The sequence below is a fragment of the Myotis lucifugus genome, unplaced genomic scaffold (assembly GCF_000147115.1).
Source record: "Myotis lucifugus unplaced genomic scaffold, Myoluc2.0 scaffold_5, whole genome shotgun sequence".
NCBI lineage: Eukaryota > Metazoa > Chordata > Mammalia > Chiroptera > Vespertilionidae > Myotis > Myotis lucifugus.
The window spans coordinates 10,914,750-10,930,989 of record NW_005871053.1 but is presented as its reverse complement, the minus strand read 5'-3'; the positions used below and the strand labels follow the sequence as shown (position 1 = coordinate 10,930,989).

The 16,240-nt window shown below is 41.7% G+C and overlaps 1 protein-coding gene across 3 annotated transcripts in view; it reads left to right on the top strand.

Moving 5' to 3' along the window:
• The first annotated feature begins 4,009 nt into the window (after positions 1-4,009).
• Positions 4,010-16,240, top strand: part of GORASP2 (golgi reassembly stacking protein 2) — a 31,909-nt gene continuing 19,678 nt past the window's right edge. For 2 of the 3 annotated variants that reach the window (XM_006083150.3, XM_023744996.1), the window contains exons 1-2: positions 4,015-4,225; positions 16,014-16,094. In XM_006083150.3, the coding sequence (XP_006083212.1) occupies positions 4,163-4,225; positions 16,014-16,094 (144 nt within the window). In that variant the 5' untranslated portion in view covers positions 4,015-4,162. Of the gene's footprint in view, positions 4,226-16,013; positions 16,095-16,240 lie in introns of all 3 variants that reach the window. The other variant, XM_023745001.1, reaches the window with a different exon arrangement.

Genomic DNA, 16,240 nt, shown 5'->3' with positions numbered 1-16,240 from the left:
CAACTCTCATTCGTCTATTACCTGTTTTGTGCAAGGCATGGTGGGTGATGGAGCCACAGAGGCGAATCCTACATAAACTCTACTCTGGAATCGTTTGGGAATTTTGTGCATACGTCACAGTTGTGTGATGAGTTGATATATGAAGGAGTCACCCATTTGCACCAGCCTGGCTATGGCTGAGTCAGGACCCCGTGCATCACAGGGTAATACGCAGTGTCACAGTGCCCCGATATCCAATTCATTATTTCCTTTAAAGCTTTCTAAATGACCTCACCTTTGCCAGTGATCTGTGCTCCTAGAAAAAGCACAGGACACAGGAAAGGAAACAATTCCCAGTGACCTTGAAAAAGCACCTTGAAGAAGGTGTTGTTTGTCACTGACTCTAAGATGCACTTTTTTTTTCCACCTTTTGACTCCTCTGAAGTCGGATGCAGAGAGAAAGTGTCGCCATTGCCCAGGCATGTGATCTGGTCACAGCCGCTCAGCTGTCACTTAACTGAGTTCTGTGCATTGTTGGTACCACAGGGTTTGAAATGTATCGTCATTAAAATGTCTTCCAAATGATTACACTACGATTTAGATAGAAATGAAAAGTTACTGTACATACAGGAAGGCACAGAAACAGAGCCCTGCAAGATATGATTAAAAAATTATGCTTAGTAAGTCTAAAAGGGAGCTTTCATTAAACATAAGATTCTAAGTGCTAAGAAAGCATGCACCATAGTATAGTTGGCAGTATTTTCTTGTTTCATAAAATAATGTTTCTTGGTACATAAAATAATGGTTTATTTTACAATTAAAAGCTTCTTAGATTCAATGAAATATAGTACATCTTAAAGCTTGAGAAATAATTAGACGATCCTAAAACACTTATCTTCACATTTTCCCCAGCATTCCAAATGTTCAATTTTTGGTAGAACCAAATTCTACTTACATTAATATTTGATTGATTTTTAAACTCATCTCATTGTTAAACCTAATGGCATTATCTTGAAAGAAATATGTTATTCTTATAACATAGAATGAAGGTTTTGATGTGCTAGTCAGATGGTTTAAATATGAATTACAATAAACCCATAACCATTAAAGTGGAAAAACATGCTTGACCATTTATTACCTAAAATTGTTTTACAATAGAATGCAGGCATGTGCAGGATCCCTTAGGGAAACCCCCCATTTAATGAGGTTTCACCTGCTCAGATCTGTCACTTCCTCCCAGCCACTGAGCCACTTCCAGACTCTTTGCTTTCAAAAAATTCACATGGAAAAATCCTGCCCAAACTGAATTCTCAGAGAGCTGCACAACTTAGTGTTTGACTCTTCAGTACCCATAATTCCCATGCTCATTTCCTTACTAAGGGACGGAAAGTTTGATGCCCTACTTGGGCTGTGATGACTGACCCTCTGAGGTTGCCAGACTTTGCCATGAATTCTTACCAACATTTTGACACAATAATTTTGGAACTTTGGGGGAGGGGTCTAATTTTAGTCTGGGGTAATCATTATCAAGATTGGTGCTTGTCCTTCAATTTACTTTCAATTTGTAAGCCCAGTCATACATCTTCTTTGATTCAATAGAGCATCACTTTCACATATGGCCAGGATTCTTGTTTCAACAAGAGAAAGAAATTCTATCAGCAAGTGACACTTCCCCACTTTGCACTTCCTACTAATCATGGCTATGTTTTCAAGGTCCTATCACAAACAGCAGCTCACTGATTTTTATTATTTTTGAAATCCATTGGCTCCCATACAGAGTGAAGCTGGCAGGTGCCAGAGGGTTAGACTTGCAGAAATTAATTAACGGAGACTGAAAGCTCTTATTAGCTGATACTTTTGCTATCTTTCTTTTTCTCATTTAACCAGTTCAGAGTGGGTCTAAGACTCTTCAAACTGGAGGCAGGGAAAAAGTAAGCGCTGAATGTTCAAGACACAAGAAATCCAAGTATTAGGCCTTGGGCAAGAGAAGAGCACTGGCCTCATTTTCTGTCACTTTCTAACTGTACCACTATCAGGTCTGGATTTAGAAAACCCACAGAATAGCTGGTTCCCAAATCACCTCCAACTGGTGTCTATATTTAGTTGATTCCAGGTAGAAGCTGGCACTTAAAAGCTGGACTGGAATCCCTCTGCATCACAACCATTAAAATTAGGTTTCAGTGCGCCATGGAAGTCCGCTGCTCTGTGAAGATGTAGCACTTTGCTGATACTCTTTAAACGTCAAACCAGTTAGAATCTATTATTGTAGATTCCACTGTTAAGTCTATGTCTGTTCAATTTCTCTTTTTAAAAGTGATTTTCTGGGATGGAAAAGTAGTACTCTCCAACTGCTAGTGGCACTATAAATTGGTGTAATATTTCTCTTTCTTTCTTTTTTAAACAATCTTTCCTAAAAGCAAGGTAGCTATAGGCATAAGATGTCATCAAATGCATATACAATTTGACCAAGATTTCTGCAAGTATTTTGTTCAAGGAAATAATAAGAAATGTGGGCAAAAATTTATCAACAAAGAAGTTTACTGTAACATTGATTAGTGAAATGTTAGAAAAACCTAAACATCCCAAATACTTTGCTATTATACAACCCACAAAAGTGATGTCAGAATATTTGACATAGGAAAATGGTTACCTTATATTGTGAAATTAAAAAACCATGTTCATGTCTCAGAACTATATACTGTTATTCTAATTTTTAATTGTATACATTTATAGCAGTTAAGAGGGGTAGAATTACAGTATATTTTTATTTTCTTCCCTGTATGTTTCTGTATTTTTCAAATTTTCCCAATTAAGCCAAAAATGTCCTTTACACCTAATTTCTCCAAATTAGTCCGATTCAAGATTTTACTTTGCATTTCCTAGTTATGTCCTTCATATATCTTCTTCTTTTTTTTTTAAATCTTCACCCGAGATTTTTTTTTCTTGATTTTTAGAGAAAAAGGAAAGGGCGAGGGGAGAGAGAAACATCCATCAGTTGACTCCCGCATGCACCCTGACCAACCGAGGATCAAACCTCGGTATGTGCCCTGACCGGGAATTGAACCCACAACCTTTTCATGTACAGGAGGCCCCAACCAACTGAGCCACCCAGCCAAGGCGCCTTCACATATCTTTTAATCCTGTATAGTCCCTTTCTTATTATTCTAACTTGATGAAAAGCACTGGCCAGCTGTTCTGAAGAACAGTCCACCTCCTCTATTTGCCTGGTCGCCTACTTGTGATGTTACTTTACTCGTGGCTCTATCCTCGCTATTCCTGCAAACTAGAAGCGCTCACTGAAGATGTGATAGAAGCAAGTCAAACAGTTTGGGCTGGAATATGTACTTCGCATTGCTTCTCATCAGAATACACCGCTGGTGATGGTCCAACTGACCCCTGGGCAATGGGGGTTTTCACAGGGAGTAGGACGTGTGAATAGGACTTGGCGACCGAAAGGAAGAGGAATGGGGAACCCAGCCGCAGGCGGTGGAACGCAAAGGACATCCAACTGTGTTGATCTTGTTCTCACCATTACGGAAAGAAAAAAAAAAACAAAGAAGAAAAGTACTTGGGGGCCCTCCATGACTCGGGGACAGCCGTTTTACAAATGGCACGTTCCCTTTATACAACTGAGCTGAGCTGAGCCGACGCAGTATTCGGTCTACGGAGAGCCACTGTCACCCTCCTCTGCCCAACCTGGGACAAGACAGGGAATGGCGAGGAAGCAGTGCGCTGCATTCGCCCCCATTCTTCCCAGCAGCCTTCCTCCTGTCTCCGGCCACACGAGGAGCTGCTGCCCAGCAGCCGTACTTCGGGCAAGAATCTTTCGGGAGATGAATCTTGTCCCACCCGGATTCCCGTAGCCAGCTTCCCAGGCAGGACGAACGGCACGTCCGCTCTCTCGCGAGCACGAGGAGGCCCCGCCCCGCTCTCCGCCTCCCGCCCGCCCACCCCACCTGCGCACTCTCAGACAGTTCCGGGGGCTCGCGGCAGGTGGCGCTGTCGGCGGCGGCGCTGCGGCCCCGGCTGCAGCGGAGACGATCTCCCGGCGGGCAGTGCGGCCCGGCTCTCCGGCGGCAGCGAGTGCCACGTCCCAAGTGCTCAGCGGAGGAGCCGAGAGGGCGGTTGGCGGGGGGGCGGGGAACAGCGCGGAGCCCGACCCGGCCACGGATCGCCCGCCGCCATGGGCGCTTCGCAGAGCGTCGAGATTCCCGGCGGCGGCACGGAAGGCTACCACGTCCTGCGGGTAAGAGGTCCGACGGCGGCCCGGGAGCAGCGGGCTGGAGGCGGGCCTTTCCCGAGGCTGGCAGGCCCGACCTCACGGAGGAGCGGCGGCCGCGGCCGCTGCGGTGCCGAGGCCGGTTCCAGAGTGCACTCGCGGCCCGCAGCCCCCAGTCCCGGGCCCCCCGCCGTGGGAGGGCGGGCTGGAGCGGGGACGGCCTCCGGCGACTTCGCCGGGAACAAACTTGGCTGCTTTTCCTCCGCACGGCATCCCGCGTCCCCTCCCCCTGCATTCTTAGCGTCCAAAGTTAGTTCCTCCGAGGCGTGGGGGCAGACTCTGCCAGGAGGTGATGGCGGAGGTACCTTTGGAGTTTTCCGAGGAGAGCACGCCCGGCACCCGCCGACCGGAGGCGGGGGATGCGACGGCAGGTGCTCGGTCCCCTCGGCGCCGCCTGAATGTCCGCCGAGGCCAGGAAGGCAAACTGAACGAAATGGCCCAGGTTCTAGGAGCCGGTTTGACGCGCTTCGGTGTATATACTCGGATTTGACAGTGGCTCCCTCTCTGGCGTCGCTCCGGACCTTTCCCGTCCTCCTCTCCCACATTTCCTGGCCGGGGGAACTTCCGCCCCGTCCTTCCTAGGGCTGCTCGGGGCGTGGTGGAGATTGGAGGTGTAGAGCCTCCGTGGAGAAAGGGGTGAAGGAGAGAGGGGGACGTTGAAACATCCAGGCAAACACAGCCAAGCAGCCTCCGTCCCCGGCTGCAGGGAACAGCACCTCACCAGGCGTTAGCCAAGCCCCTGCTTCTCCATGGACAGCCCGGCGTCAACAGCGCCTGCCGCCCTCCCCGCGAGGGGCCGGTCTGCAAGGAGCCCGGAGGGCTGTGCGCCGTGACACCTGCGTGCGGCAGCGCGATTGTCCGCAGCGTGGCCCCGAGTGCAGCGCCGTTTCGGGGTGCGGTAGAGCACCGCCAGATGCTGGCTCCTCGCCGGCAAGAGCCTTTTTCCCGAACGTGCGAAAGTGCACTTCCTGGTGCTCCCAGCATCTCTGTCTGGCCTACGCCCCGTGTTTTAGGCAGACACACTCCTCGGGTACCCCCATCCCTGTGCGATAGGGCTATGATCAGTCCCCTTTCTGATCCTCAGCATTATCGCCTCCTGTTGTCTCCCCGCTGTACTAAGAATCCCTCCTGGAGCCACACACTGGCTGGGAAACGATTTTCGCAGCAAAGTAAAGAGAATCTGTTAATAAACCATCTTACCTTCCCTTTCCTTCAGTTAAGCCAACCCCCAAGTACTGCAGAGGGAGGGGAAATGGAAGAAGTGTCAGGTTCCAGGTGCGAAGTGCAAGTTAGCGGCAGTACTTTTCTCTCCGTTGTCTGGTTTGATTTCGAGTTCTCTGCTCTTGGCTGTGTTATTCAGTATTATCCAATGACTGATTGTACCCATGAATCCTTGGGGATTCGTGATATTTTTTAATAGGTGCAATCAGTAAAACACAGTGTTAATGAGTTTAAAAAGTCTCCTAGAAAGTTGTAAACATCAAAAGGATTCCAATTCCGTGACTTCTATTAATTACTTCATTTGCCATAAAACAAGTTGAAGTGTATTTTCTTCACATAGGTGCACCTCAGTAAATCGGCACGCATACATATTCTATAGTTCAGATGTTATTAATCTATAAATCTGATTTTTACAAGCACTAGGGACAACCTTTGTTTTCTATCTGCATCTGGAGCATAAATGTTGCAAAAGATGAAGTAATTCTTATTTTGTTCGAGTTTTATAAGAGAGAGCCTTAAAATAATAATAATCTAATTTAGGATAATTTTTTTTTAAATCCTCACCCAACGACATAACTTAGAAGAAGGGAGAAAGAGCGAGAGAAACATCCATATGAGAGAGAAACTAATCGATCGCCTTCTGTACTTGCTCCAACCACCAGGGATTGAACCTGAAACCTAGGTACAGTATGTGCTCTGACCAGGAATCAAACCAGCAACCTTTTGGTGCACAATACTGTGCTCAACCATCTGAGCCACTTTGACCAGGCAGAGAATTTTTTAAATGTATCTGAGTATGTAACCTGCTCTGCCCCTGATTCTGTAATTGGTTTTCTTATCTTTGTTTTCAAAGTGGCAAGTACTATGTTAAATCCCAACATATAAAAAGATCTTCCTTGCCCTGACCGGTTTGGCTCAGTGGATAGTGTCGGCCTGCGGACTGAAGGGTCCCAGGTTCAATTCCGTTCAAGGGCATGTACCTTGGTTATGGGCACATCCCCAGTGGGGGGTGTGCAGGAGGCAGCTGATCGATGTTTCTCTCCCATCGATGTTTCTAACTCTCTATTTTTCTCCCTTCCTCTCTGTAAAAAATCCTTTAATTTGCTGTTGCTTAAATGTACAGCAGTATATTCCACCGCTGGATTACTGAGCTTGTAAACCAGAGTATATATGGCAGGTTAACCCTGGAATAAAATCACCAGTGTTCAACAAGGTCTAGAATGATTAAATTAGAAGTGTTCATTAATTCCTGGCCATTTCCTTGTTAGTAATAAAAACTTATATGACTGGGTTTTGAAATACTAATTTTATTATTATTACTTTAAAGTTCTTACAGTTCAGATTGAACTTTATAGTTTTTCCATTTTTCCATAGTCATTGTTAGATTCTTCTTTTAAAAAAGTCTTTAGGGACAACCTTGAAATGTTTCCAAATTTTCTGCTTTGAACAGTGTACTTTACTCTTTATGTTTTATGTATTTATGTATTTTCATGTTTGATCCTATTTTATGCCCCCACTCCCTGTCCTGGAAGTAACCATCATAAATAATTTCTTCATATCTTTTTTGTTGTTGTTGCTAATCCTCACCTGAGGATTTTTTCCCATTGATTTTGTTTGTTTGTTTGTTTAATATATTTTTATTTATTTCAGAGAGGGAGAGAGAGAGAAACATCAATGATGAGAGAGAATCATTGATCGGCTGCCCCCTGTGTGTCCCCCCCCACCCCCTCCACTGGGGAAGGAACCCAAAACCCAGAGCACGTGCCTGACCCGGAATGGAACTATGACCTCCTGGTTCAGAGGTTGAAGCTCAGCCACTTAAAGAGTGGAAGAGAGGGAGAGAGAGAAAGAAAGATCACTATGAGAGAGACACATCAATTCTGCCTCACACACCTCAACCAGGACCAGGGTCTGAGATTGAACTTGCAAACCAGATATATGTCCTTGACCAGGAATCAAACCTACAACCTCTGAGCAAAACCGGCCAGGGCTATAGATAATTTCTTATGTATCCTTTCAAAAATGTTTGGTACACCCTCCTCCCTTTTATTCTTTCTCTCCTCCCCCCCTTTTATAACTGTTGGCATCAGGCTGTTACCTTGGTCTTCTCATTTGATAACCCATCTTGGCAATCTTTCCATAGCAGCACATAGATCTGCCTCTTGTTTCACTTAGCTTCAGAGTAGTCTCTTGTACCATAGTTGGGTTAAGCAGCACCTTCTGATGTTGGGCATTTAATTTTTCTATTCTTCTGTTGTTATAAGTACATATCTACAACCTTAAATCCTACCTTTGATTTTACTTAAAATGTACATTTTCCCAAATTATTGAATTTTAATATTGTCTAATTATATAAACATTGAATAGTATAAAATGAGGCGACAGGTTGTCAGAGTTTTTTATTCTTTTGGAGCAAACTTTACTTTCGACATTTTTTTACTAATTATATGGATTTTTTCTAGGAAGCTGCTATGTAATAATGGGTTTTTATTTCCTTTTAGTTACTATTAGAATTTTATTTCAAATTGCTTCATATGTTACAAGTTACATCATGGGTTGAGTGTCAGGAGAATGTGCTCTTTGAGTTACTTTGGTAGAACATCTATAATAATAAAAGCGTAATATGCTAATTAGACTGGATGTACTTTAGACGAAGCCGGGGCTGCGAAGGAAGCCCGGGTCCTGGGTGCCAGAGGGAAGCCGGTGCGGCAGCTGGGGGAAGGAAGGCCTACTCTTGCACAAATTTCATGCATCGGGCCTCTAGTTGAGAATAATGTTTTAGCAGGGAAGCTTGAACTCTTTTAGTCTACTAAAAAATTATTTACTACACTTTTGTGTCAAGTCCCAAATTGGGAAACTGGCCCTTTTCAGATGTGGAAGAGCTCATTGACTCCAAAAGTGTATCTTTTATAACTCTGAAAGATTTAGAGTTTATTTTTATTACATCACATTTCCAAATCTTTTCCTATCATTTTATGTGTCTGGTTTAAATGAATCCTCATTTAGGTGTTACTTGATTGTTTTATTTTTATAGTCTTTTTTAACATCTCTACAGTTTTTAAAAACAGTGCAGAAGTGAGAGTGTTAACATTAAATTGAGAGCTAGAGAAGATGATGGTGTAGACAGAAAGTCCTTCAAAGGGATTTACCTACCTTTTATGTGGGAGGAAGCAATTGATGGTGCAGAGAAGACACATTCCACTGAGCCAGTTTTATGGAAACATCTCCATGGTTAGAAAATTTAAGATAATTCATATACCAGCCAGAAATTTGGGCAATTGTATTTTTGTATATCACTTATAAAATACCTAGTCTGATAATATCCATGTTCTGAAAGTAGCCTTGTAATTTCCTTTGTTACTTTAAGGTAGCAGTTCTGTATTCCTCATTAAATAAACCAATGCAGTTAGAGTACCGCCGCCCCTTCCCCCGCCTCCCCCAAACTCTTCTTCCCTTCAACCCTGCTGTCCCTCTCTCCCTCAAGTCAAGATATGACCCGGATCTATACTACTAAGGGGTAATATGCTAATTAGACCAGATGTCTTCCGGATGTCCTTCCAGACAAAGCCAGGGCTGCAAGGGCCAAGGAGGGCTGGCAGTGGCAGCAGCAGGGGGGTGATGGGGGCGGCACCTTCTCCTGATCTGCCCAGTCGCCTCCCAAAGACGGAGGCCAAATGGCGGCTTAGGACATCCCCTGAGGGCTCCTGGACTGTGAGAGGGGGCAGGCCGGGCTGAGGGACCCCCCCTCCCCTCCAGTGCATGAATTTTTGTGCACCGGGCCTCTAATCTAGTATAAAGTGTTATACTTTTGATCCCAGGAGAAGAGATGGATGTTTCACTGGAAAGCAACCAGGTATAGAACTATTCGATCTGTACACAGATTCAGGCTAAATCTGATAAAACTTTCTAATGATTGAGGATCAGAAAGTGAGGTGAGAAAGTCAAAAGCTTAATTCTGCTGCATATACCAAAACTTATCTATTCTGCTGTTTAGTTTTGGGCTGTTACAAATAGTACTGCTGTGAACATTATACTGTATGTATTGGAGAACATGTATACTATTGGATATACTAAAGAGTGGAATTTTTGGTCAAAGGTGTGCATATTTCAGTATTAATGGATATTGCCAAGTCATTGACTAATTTAACATTCCCACAATCAGGTTTCTGATTGTTCCATATCCTCATTAATACTTAGTATTTTCCATCTTTTTTTATTTTGACCATTCTGATAGGTGTGTAGTGGTATGGCATTGTGGTTTTAATTTGCATTTCCTTGATGACTATTGAAGTTGAGCACATTTTCATATTTATTGGCCACTTTGTATCCTCTTTTGTTTAGTGTCTGCTAAAATGTTTTCTCCATTTCTCCATTTTTAGCAGCTTTATTGATATTTAATTTATATGTCATTAAATCCAACTTTTTGAAGTATACAGTTCAGTGGTTTTTGTAGTATATTCACAGAGTTGTACAACCATCACTAGTATCTGATTCCAGAACCTTTTTATCACCTGAGAAAGAAACTTTCTTCCTATTAGCAGTTACTCTCCCTCCTTCCTACTCTCAGCCCCTGACAGCCACGAATCAACTTTATTTTTCTATGGATTTGCCTTTTCTGGACATTTCAATGGAATCATACAATATATGGTCTTTATGACTGGCTTCTTTCACTTAGTATAATGCTTTCAAGGTTCATTCATGTTGTAACATCTATCAATACTTGGTTCCTTTTTATTGCCAAGTTATATTCCATTTATGGGTATTCCTCAATTTGTTTATCTGTTCTTTAGCTGAGGAATATCAGCTGAGTTTCCATTTTCTGGCTTTTATGAATAATGCAGCTATGAAATTTGTGTACAAGTTTTACATGGACATGTTTTCATTTCTTTTGGTTATATATCCAGGAGTGGAATTGCTGGGTCATATGATTACTGTGTTTAGCATTTTGAGGAATTGCCAAACTTTTACACAGTGGCTGCACCATTTTACATTTCCACCATCAATGTATGCGGGTTCCATTTGCTCCCACATTATTTATTGTCCAGCCTCATTATTGTCTTTTTTATGTTAGCCATTCTTGTAGCTATGAAGTGGTATCTCATTGTGGTTTTATTGTCTATCTTTCTTAATGATTTGCAGTATTCTAAATTTGTCCTTTGTTGAATGTGTATTTTCTACTTAATTATCTTTTGACTAGCAGAAGTTTGTAGTTTTAGTATAATTTAGCTTATCAATTTTTTTAGTTTATAGTTAGTACTTTTTTGTGTCCCATTTAAGAAGGCTTCATACTTGAAGATCTCAAAGATATTCTGTCTTTCTCTAAAAGCGTTTTTGTTTTACCTTTGATCTTTAGATCCATCGTCCATCCAGAATTGATTTTTGAGAAACAACATTTAAAAAATTATTTCTCTTCCCTTCCTAGCTGGCTAACATTTTGTGTTTTTTAATGGGTGAGAAATAATTAATACATGGTTAGAAAAGCAATGTAGTGTCCAGGATTAGTTGGTTATAAAGATTTGCCCTCAGGTGGTGACTAAAAAGTTAAAAAGAATAGCTTCAGATTTGTAGGACTCTTGTCATATGTCAGAGACTTAGCTAAGCATTTCATAAACTTACACTCATTCAGTCACTACAATATTCTTATAAAGTAGATGACATTATCCCTTACTTGCAGATGAGAAAACTGAAGCCCATAAAGATAAACTTTCCTCAGCTTACGCTGCTAAAAAGTAGGCAAAACCATGCCTCAAAACCAAGTCAGTCTACCTCTAAAATTCTATTATCTTTTCACTGTACATTTTTCCCCCAGAATATATATTTTTATTGATTTCAAAGAGGAAGGAAAAAGGAGAGAGAAACATCAATGATGAGAGAGAATCATTGATTGGCTGCCTCCTGCACACCCCCTACTGGGGATCGAGCCCCCAACCTAGGCATGTGCCCTTGACCAGAACCAAACCTGGGACCCTTTAGTATGCAAGCTGACACTCTATCCACTGAGCCAAACCAGCCAGGACTCATGGTACATTTATTTTTAATCTTGCAAAATCTTAATTATTTAACTTTAAATTTAACCTCTTCATCTTAAATTTGTGATATTTGGCCCAATAATAAGTGCTAAGTAGCCTGCATAACCGTGTGTGGGTTTGTTTTTTTTAATATATTTTATTGATTTTTTTTTACAAAGAGGAAGGGAGAGGGATAGCAAGTTAGAAACATTGATGAGAGAGAAACATCGATTCAGCTGCCTCTTGCACGCCCCCTACTGGGGATGTGCCCGCAACCCAGGTACATGCCCTTGACGGGAATCGAACCTGGGACCCTTGAGTCCGCAGGCCGACGCTCTATCCGCTGAGCCAAACCAGCCAGGGCCGTGTGTGTTTATGTATGTGTACATATTTAATTAAGATGGTTTGAAGGAAACACGATAAATAATCAGATCTCATAGGGGACAAAATGTATTGAAGTGGGAATCTGATGTTTGAGAGATTAGATGGCTAAGTGATTCTTATCAATGAATAATATTGCCAGAGAAATTTACCTGTGTGGATGTTTCATTTGCTGTGTTGTAGATCTTATTTTCCATGCTATGAAAAGTAAGAAATTTCCTTTAAGTGAATTAGGGTCAAGAGAGCATTTCCTAGGGCTCCCTCTGCTGGCTTCTTAGCAGTAATTAAGATACCTAAATACGAGAATTGTGCTGGTACTAATGATGTAAATAAATTTAGGAAAGAAATTAATTTCAAGGTCCATTAGAAACAGAGAGGAGATTGATGTTTGTAGCAAATGAAAATGAAAAAATAGAGTTAGAGAAATATTATTTATTTTAGAATTCAAAGTTAGTTATTGAATCTTTTTTGAGTTATGGGGAATAATACCCCTACTGGTATTGAAGACTTTGCATTTCAAACAAATGGTAGTAAAACTTTATACTTGAAGGGTGGCATGATAAGATTCTGTATGTGAGACCAACTTTCCCAGTTGGTGATGACATTACAAAAAGCATTGTCTTTAGCCTTTTTTTAACTAAAAGGTAAACTTTTGGCAGCCTCAGTGGAGACGTGTGAAATTGATCAGTGAACATGTTAGTTTCTAGATAAAACAGAATTATTAGATAATGGGCCCTATTAAATGAGAAACTTCACTCTGAGGAGCTTCTGGGGCAGTGGTTCTCAACCTTGGCTGCACATTAGAATCACCTGGGAATCTTTTTAAAATCCTGATTTCTGGGCCTCATCCTCCGGAAATTCTGTTTCTTTTAACAAAGAAACTGTTCGGTTGATTTGCATGATAACAAATTCTCATTTCTTTTAACAAAGAAACAGAATTTCCGGAGGATGAAGCCCAGAAATCAGGATTTTAAAAAGATTCCCAGGTGATTCTAATGTGCAGCCAAGGTTGAGAACCACTGTTCTAGGGCTTATGCTAATTATCTTCACACCTGAAGCATTTTGCACCTAATGGATAAGATCCTAATAGACAGGTATTTCACACCTGGCAGATCTTTGACTCTTTTTTTCCCAGCCAGCTGTGACTTGACTTCACTTTTCTTCTCATAGGTCCAAGCTGCCACCATTTTCCTTTGCAGAGTTGCCATTTGAGGAGAAATCTATCTGCCATTTTGGGTTCTAGACAGTTTGCTTGACAATACAGGGTGGGACAAAGGGTTAGCAGTTGTTCATATGGAAAGTTATACAATCCTCCTATATAATAAAAGGTTAACATGCAAATCGACCGGACAGTGGAACGACCGGTTGCTATGACACGCACTGACCATCAGGGGGCAAACGCTCAATGCAGGAGCTGCCCCCTGATGGTAGGTGTGCTCCCACAGGGGGAGCGCCACTCAGCCAGAAGCCGGGCTCACGGCTGGTGAGTACAGCAGCAGTGGCGGGAGCCTCTCCTGCCTCCGCTGTAGGCAGGCGGAGGGGACCCCCACTCCTTAGTGCATGAATTTTGTGCTCCAGGCCTCTACTAATGGATTAATAATAATATAGGAATAAACTTCATTTCATGTACTCATAACTGTAAACCTACTTTTGCTCCACCCTATATGCAGAATATAATAGCCCCCATTTAAGAAAACTTGAGTATACAGAAACTAAACAAGTATATATTGACTATTTTTATTAAAGGTAACACTTTTAAATCCCTTTGGTAATTTAACTTACTTAATTTAAAAAATGATTAAGTCTCACATTTGCAGGGTAATTTGCATAAAGCAAAATCAAACAGTTTTACTAAATTAAACATTGAAGCATCTTTATAATGGACAACTAACTATTCCTTATTGTGACAAATGGGGAAAAATTTAGTTTTACTTCTTCAGAGGCAATGATAGTATAATTTGGCTTTAAATAAAGGTAATACTAATCCAAGAAGTCAGATATTAAAGGGACATATTCTGGGAACAATCTGTGTTCAATTTTGAAAGCATTAAAATGATTTGTTACTGTGTAAATAGCTACAGATTTATGTATGGATGAATGTATGTATCTGTTATTTGCTTAGCCTCAGAATTGACTATTAAAACTCTTTAGACGGTTAGAGAAAATCAGCCTACAAATATCAATTCAAACTTTGTTTTCAAAGCAGAATAACAATTCCTTAAAACATTATGAAAATACTAGAGGCTCGGTGCATGAAAATTCATGCACTGGAGGGGGGTGTCCCTCAGGTGGCCTGCCCCCTGTCACAGTCTGGGAGCCCTCAGGGGCGGGAGGCGACCCGGCGATCAGGGGGAGGCGACGCCCCATCACACCTCTGCTGCTGCCACTGCTAGCAGCGCAAGCCTCGGCCGGCCCTGGTTACCTGCACCTCGGGCCGGCCCTGGGCATCTGGGAGGCTGAGAGGACTGGGGGGACTCTGGAGGCAGGCGCCCTGGTGGGGCTGAAGGGACTGGGTGCCGCCATCTTTGCAACGGCATGAGGGTCAATTAGCATATTCCCTTTTTATTAGATAGGATTATAGAGAGATGCAAAGTGGGTTATATTAACTTTTTTGCTTGTCATATTACTAATACTGCCAGCTACTAATTTTATTATTTCAATTTCAGAAAATTTAATAGGTAATTTTAATCCATTTCAAAGTTGGGTGCTAAACAGTTGAGTTGTTGAGAAGCTAAATAGTCCTACTCTTTCACTTAAAGTCCTCTATAAATTTGGCTGCACTCTTTCCAGCAGCCTCCTTATTGGATTAATAGTTGTAAAATGTACTTTTGAGTTTCACCTCTACCACTAGCCAGCTATGGCCCGTAGACAAGCAACAAAATGGTTTTTTTACCTGTAAAATAAATGAATTGCCCAAAATTCTTTTAAGTGATGAGAGAGATCCATCAGCTGCCTCCTGCACGCCCCCCAGTGGGGATGTGCCAGCAACCAAGGTACATGCCCTTGACCGGAATCGAACCTGGGACCCCTGAGTCCCCAGGCCGACGCTCTATCCACTGAGCCAAACCGGTTCGGCATGTAAAATGTACTTTTGAGTTTCACCTCTACCACTAGCCAGCTATGGCCTGTAGACAAGCAACAAAATGGTTTTTTTACCTGTAAAATAAATGAATTGCCCAAAATTCTTTTAAGTGCTTTCAACACTTTATTTGTGTCATGGAGAAATCCTTTGAGAATATGATGAAAACTGCTGATTCATAGAAAATGTAGCATATCATTTCCGGAGTGGCAGTGTTCCCTGACGCCACCCACAGACCTTTTCTTGTATTAGAGGACTTCTGATTTTCAAAACCTATAATTCTGTATTTCTATCCCACACCACCCTGTTGTCTAGCTATACTATGTTATCATCCTCATTTTTCAGACTCCTTTAGGGTTTTTACTCATATCATTTCTTCAACTTTCAGATGTCCTTATCCCCTTGTTCATTTTCACCTTTGAAAGTTCTACCTCCTTTTTAAAGTACAGTTCAAATGTGTGTGTGTGTGTGTGTGTGAAGCTTCTTCAATTAGAATTAATCTTTCTTTTAGAGCTTTATACCTACATTTAACTCTTACTTTTTTGGTCTTGTAGCACAGTTATTAGAGTCCTATATGTCCTCTGTCTCCCCTTTCTCTTCTTGCCTGTTTCTCCACAGATTATAAATGTTTTGACACCAGCCACTATGATCCTATATTAGTTTTAACTAGTAATTGTTCCTTGCTAGTAGCATTTATGGAATAAATGCTCCCAAAATTAATTTGAATTTGTCACTTAGTTGTAATAAATTACTATCTGTTGTGTCATGTGCTAAATGCTCGGAGGATTGCCCCGCAACCTGCCTCCAAAAAGTAGAAAGTGGTGTTAATAGAATCAGAGGGAAAGCCTCATATAGGAGGTGAACATAAAGAATGGGTAGAATTTAGGAAGCTGCAAGGGTATTTATTTTCTGGAATAGATGAAGAGAAATGAGAGAACTAGTGTGTAGCTATAATTTTTTATTGATAAAATTAATCTAGTTTTACAGAAGAAATGGGTATTAAAATTTTACTTACAATTTTTAATTAAGCTTTGTATTTTTCATATTGGCATTTTTGTTTTTACAGGTACAAGAAAATTCCCCAGGACATAGAGCTGGACTGGAACCATTCTTTGATTTTATTGTTTCTATTAATGGTTCAAGATTAGTAAGTTCAGCTTTTTGTACCTTCGTGTGTAGTATTTTGTATCTTTTGAAAACGGAATTTTTCAGATTATATGGAACTGGTGTTTATTCATTAGTTACAAACAAAGTGTGTTACCAGTTTGTAAAAATAATTGTTAGTAAACGTAT